The sequence below is a fragment of the Mus caroli genome, chromosome 6 (assembly GCF_900094665.2).
Source record: "Mus caroli chromosome 6, CAROLI_EIJ_v1.1, whole genome shotgun sequence".
NCBI classification, from domain to species: Eukaryota; Metazoa; Chordata; class Mammalia; order Rodentia; family Muridae; genus Mus; species Mus caroli.
The window spans coordinates 9712936-9715752 of NC_034575.1; the positions used below are offsets into that span (position 1 = coordinate 9712936).

Sequence of the window (2817 nt, forward strand, 5' to 3'; positions counted from 1 at the left end):
TGCACACTAAATTTTATTGGCCACAGCCTGCTTCCTGACAAAAGTCAGGGCCTCTAAGGTAATCTGGAGAGTGAACGACTGGACAAGGCATTTTGGGGAACAACTGGATCATCCACTTTCCTTGAGAACATAGACTACTTTGACTTACTGAGACTATTTCATTCTTCAGAATCAAATAAAGGTCTGAAGATCCTTGCCAAGCTTGGGTCTTCGGGTTCCAATTTCTCAACTTCTATGCAATACAGACAGAATTAAAGGTTCTGTTTGGAACAAAAGGACCTGAAGTGACTCTTGGGTACTAACAGTTTGAGTAGTTTTTCTTGAAACTATAACATTCAAATTTAAATTCTAGCCAAAATATTTGTCCCGGGCCCAAAAATGTAAATTAAAAATCTCTGTAATCTATTGGTTTGGGGACTCTTGGGATTACTAGGGCAAAGAGGGTACACCTTTTTAGCTGGTGTACAAATCAAAGCAGGCCAATATACTTCCTTTCCTATTTGTGGATTTTCTATCAGAATCCTCATCTATCTCAAAGATGCCCATTTCTTGCCCATGGTGATCTTTTAAGGTAACATAACCAGTCCTTTTTCACTCAGATTATAAATAATTAGCTCACACATGGATACAAGCAGACCAAAACAATAGGTGAACTGATGGCATAATAGCTATGTATTTGATACAATGCATCTGACAAAGGAGAAGATACTCAATGTAAAGTTATCTTTTAACAAATATTTTCTCTATTTTAGTATTAGATATGTTTAGTACATTTTTATTAAACTTTTTCTCAGAGATAAAAGTTTTTGGCTAAGATCTAAGTACAATATCAACTTGCGAGATAAAAACTGAAGCATTAAAAAGAAAAAAACAGTAACAACAATAAAACAAATCCAAAACCCACCCCAACACTCTAACTGAGAGAGAGAGAGATCCCCAGAATGCAAGAGGCAGTGATTATAACAATATAGATTTACTAGATTCTGAACAAATACTTCCATCTTCCAATTCCATGTGCTCTGACAACTTGAAAGTATGAAATAATACTTTTGCAAACTTAAGCCCTCTCACTTTGGCCCCTTCCTAAGCAGCAAATACAAGTTATGGGCCACATTATTAGTGCACTCTTTGTTGTTAAGAGACGCCCTCCACCCCCATCTGTCCCCATTGTAGAAGAAACAAGTATGAACATGAAAGCATCGTCTTAACTGAGGGTGTTAACTCTTGGCTAACTGTAACCCTCTTGCTGAGAAGGGGAGAGATCAAATCTTGGGGTTGGCCTCGACAGAACAATGATTTTCAGCACACTGGTCAGGGTGCAGTCTAATTCAGAAGAGTCCTTCAGAGTCACATCTGTCCATTTCGCTTTCTTGCATATATCCCCAAGCAAGCACAGATGCCTGTAATGCTGAGAACCACAGCTAATAAGAGTGCAATCGCATCTCCAGCTTCTACTGCTTCAACAGCAGGCAGGCTCAAAAGCAGCGACGTGAGGACTAAGATCAACTGTGTGCAAACTGAGTTCATGATGCCAGGATCTGGAGGGCTGAACTTGCCTAGAAATTAAACACGGAACAAAAGAAACTGTTAAAAAAAAAGCCTAATTCTTTTCGAATGACAATATTAATATAAAACAATCTTTTAGACTGGAGTTTGTGAATCATTTCAGATGTCAGTTTAAGAAGACAAAACTAAAAACAGTCATTTTAGGTTAATCTCATGACAACACCCTCACATCGGCAATTCCAACAGGAATTCCAACAGTATATGCATCGACCAAACTGAAACTGGACAGCTGTACATCTTTAGAAAAGAGAGGGAAAAATGCACAAGATACTTGCCAACTAAAATACCCTAACAGGTAAAAGTCACATTTTCTTAGCACGTCTCTTATCTAGAAAATGCAACACAACACGTGACTCTGTGAAGTTGTAAGGAATTAATAAGACTTACCGAAACAATTGTATATGTAAAATTCTATCCAACGTGAAATATTCTCTTTGGAACTTCCGGATGCTGAGGCTAAGAGGTTACTCGTGACACAGCCTATTTTAAAGAGGAAGCTAGAGTCAGTGAGGAACGAACAGCAAGGACAGAAATTGGTAACGAGTACAGAAAACACTCCCTAACAGTTCGTTCAAAAAGAGACTACTAGATTTAAAGTTAGTTCTCACACACAGATTGTTAAATGAAACCAAGCCGAGAAGCAAATTCATCCCAAGATCTAACATAAAGATCTGGAATTCCTTCGCCCTGGGAGGGTGCAAATTTGTTGGGTTGTGCAAGTACACTAGGAGAATCAATCCTGGAATCCCCGGGAGCGGAGTTTGTACCTTACCGGACCCAAAGCAGCCATTACAGGAATGGAGAGCAGGGCGGTGTCGCCAGACTACATTTCCCACAAGCCCCGCTGCCTACTCCCGTCATGCACAGCGCGCTCTGGGATCCCTGACTGAGGGATAGACCACAGGCTGCTAGTTGTCCGGGTTTCGCAAGTTTGCCCTCTGGTTTTACTGTTAAAGAGAGGTTGAGTGTCCAAGAAAAGGTTTAGTGAGTTCGTAGGACTAACGAAACAACAGTAAGTGTTTTCTGCCCTGTAAAGGAATTCTAGCCGCATAAATATGTCTTGTTAGTACTCTGAAATGAGGAAGTAACTGTGGGAGAGGGTAGCTGAGGGGAGCCATCTGTTTGGGAATGTTTCAAACCTGGGGCCTTCCAACATTTCTGCAGCAGAAAATCCCCGTTATCATTTTCCAAATGTGCCTAATGACATTTGCTAAGTTTTTAAAAACTAACGGGGAAAATAAGCACATTTAA

The 2817-nt window shown here is 40.0% G+C and overlaps 1 protein-coding gene across 1 annotated transcript; it reads right to left on the reverse strand.

The window, feature by feature from the left end:
* Nucleotides 1-649: 649 nt before the first annotated feature.
* Smim30 (small integral membrane protein 30) lies at nt 650-2412 on the reverse strand. The gene is made up of 3 exons (XM_029478293.1): nt 2339-2412; nt 1954-2046; nt 650-1556 (listed from the first exon to the last, which is right to left on the reverse strand). The coding sequence occupies exon 3, from the start codon at nt 1525-1527 to the stop codon at nt 1348-1350; it is 180 nt and encodes a 59-aa protein (XP_029334153.1). The 5' UTR covers nt 1528-1556; nt 1954-2046; nt 2339-2412; the 3' UTR covers nt 650-1347.
* Nucleotides 2413-2817: the final 405 nt, after the last annotated feature.

Excerpts from the sequence above, each read along its gene's own strand:
- Smim30 (XM_029478293.1), bottom strand. The coding sequence starts at position 1,527 with ATGAACTCAGTTTGCACACAGTTGATCTTAGTCCTCACGTCGCTGCTT.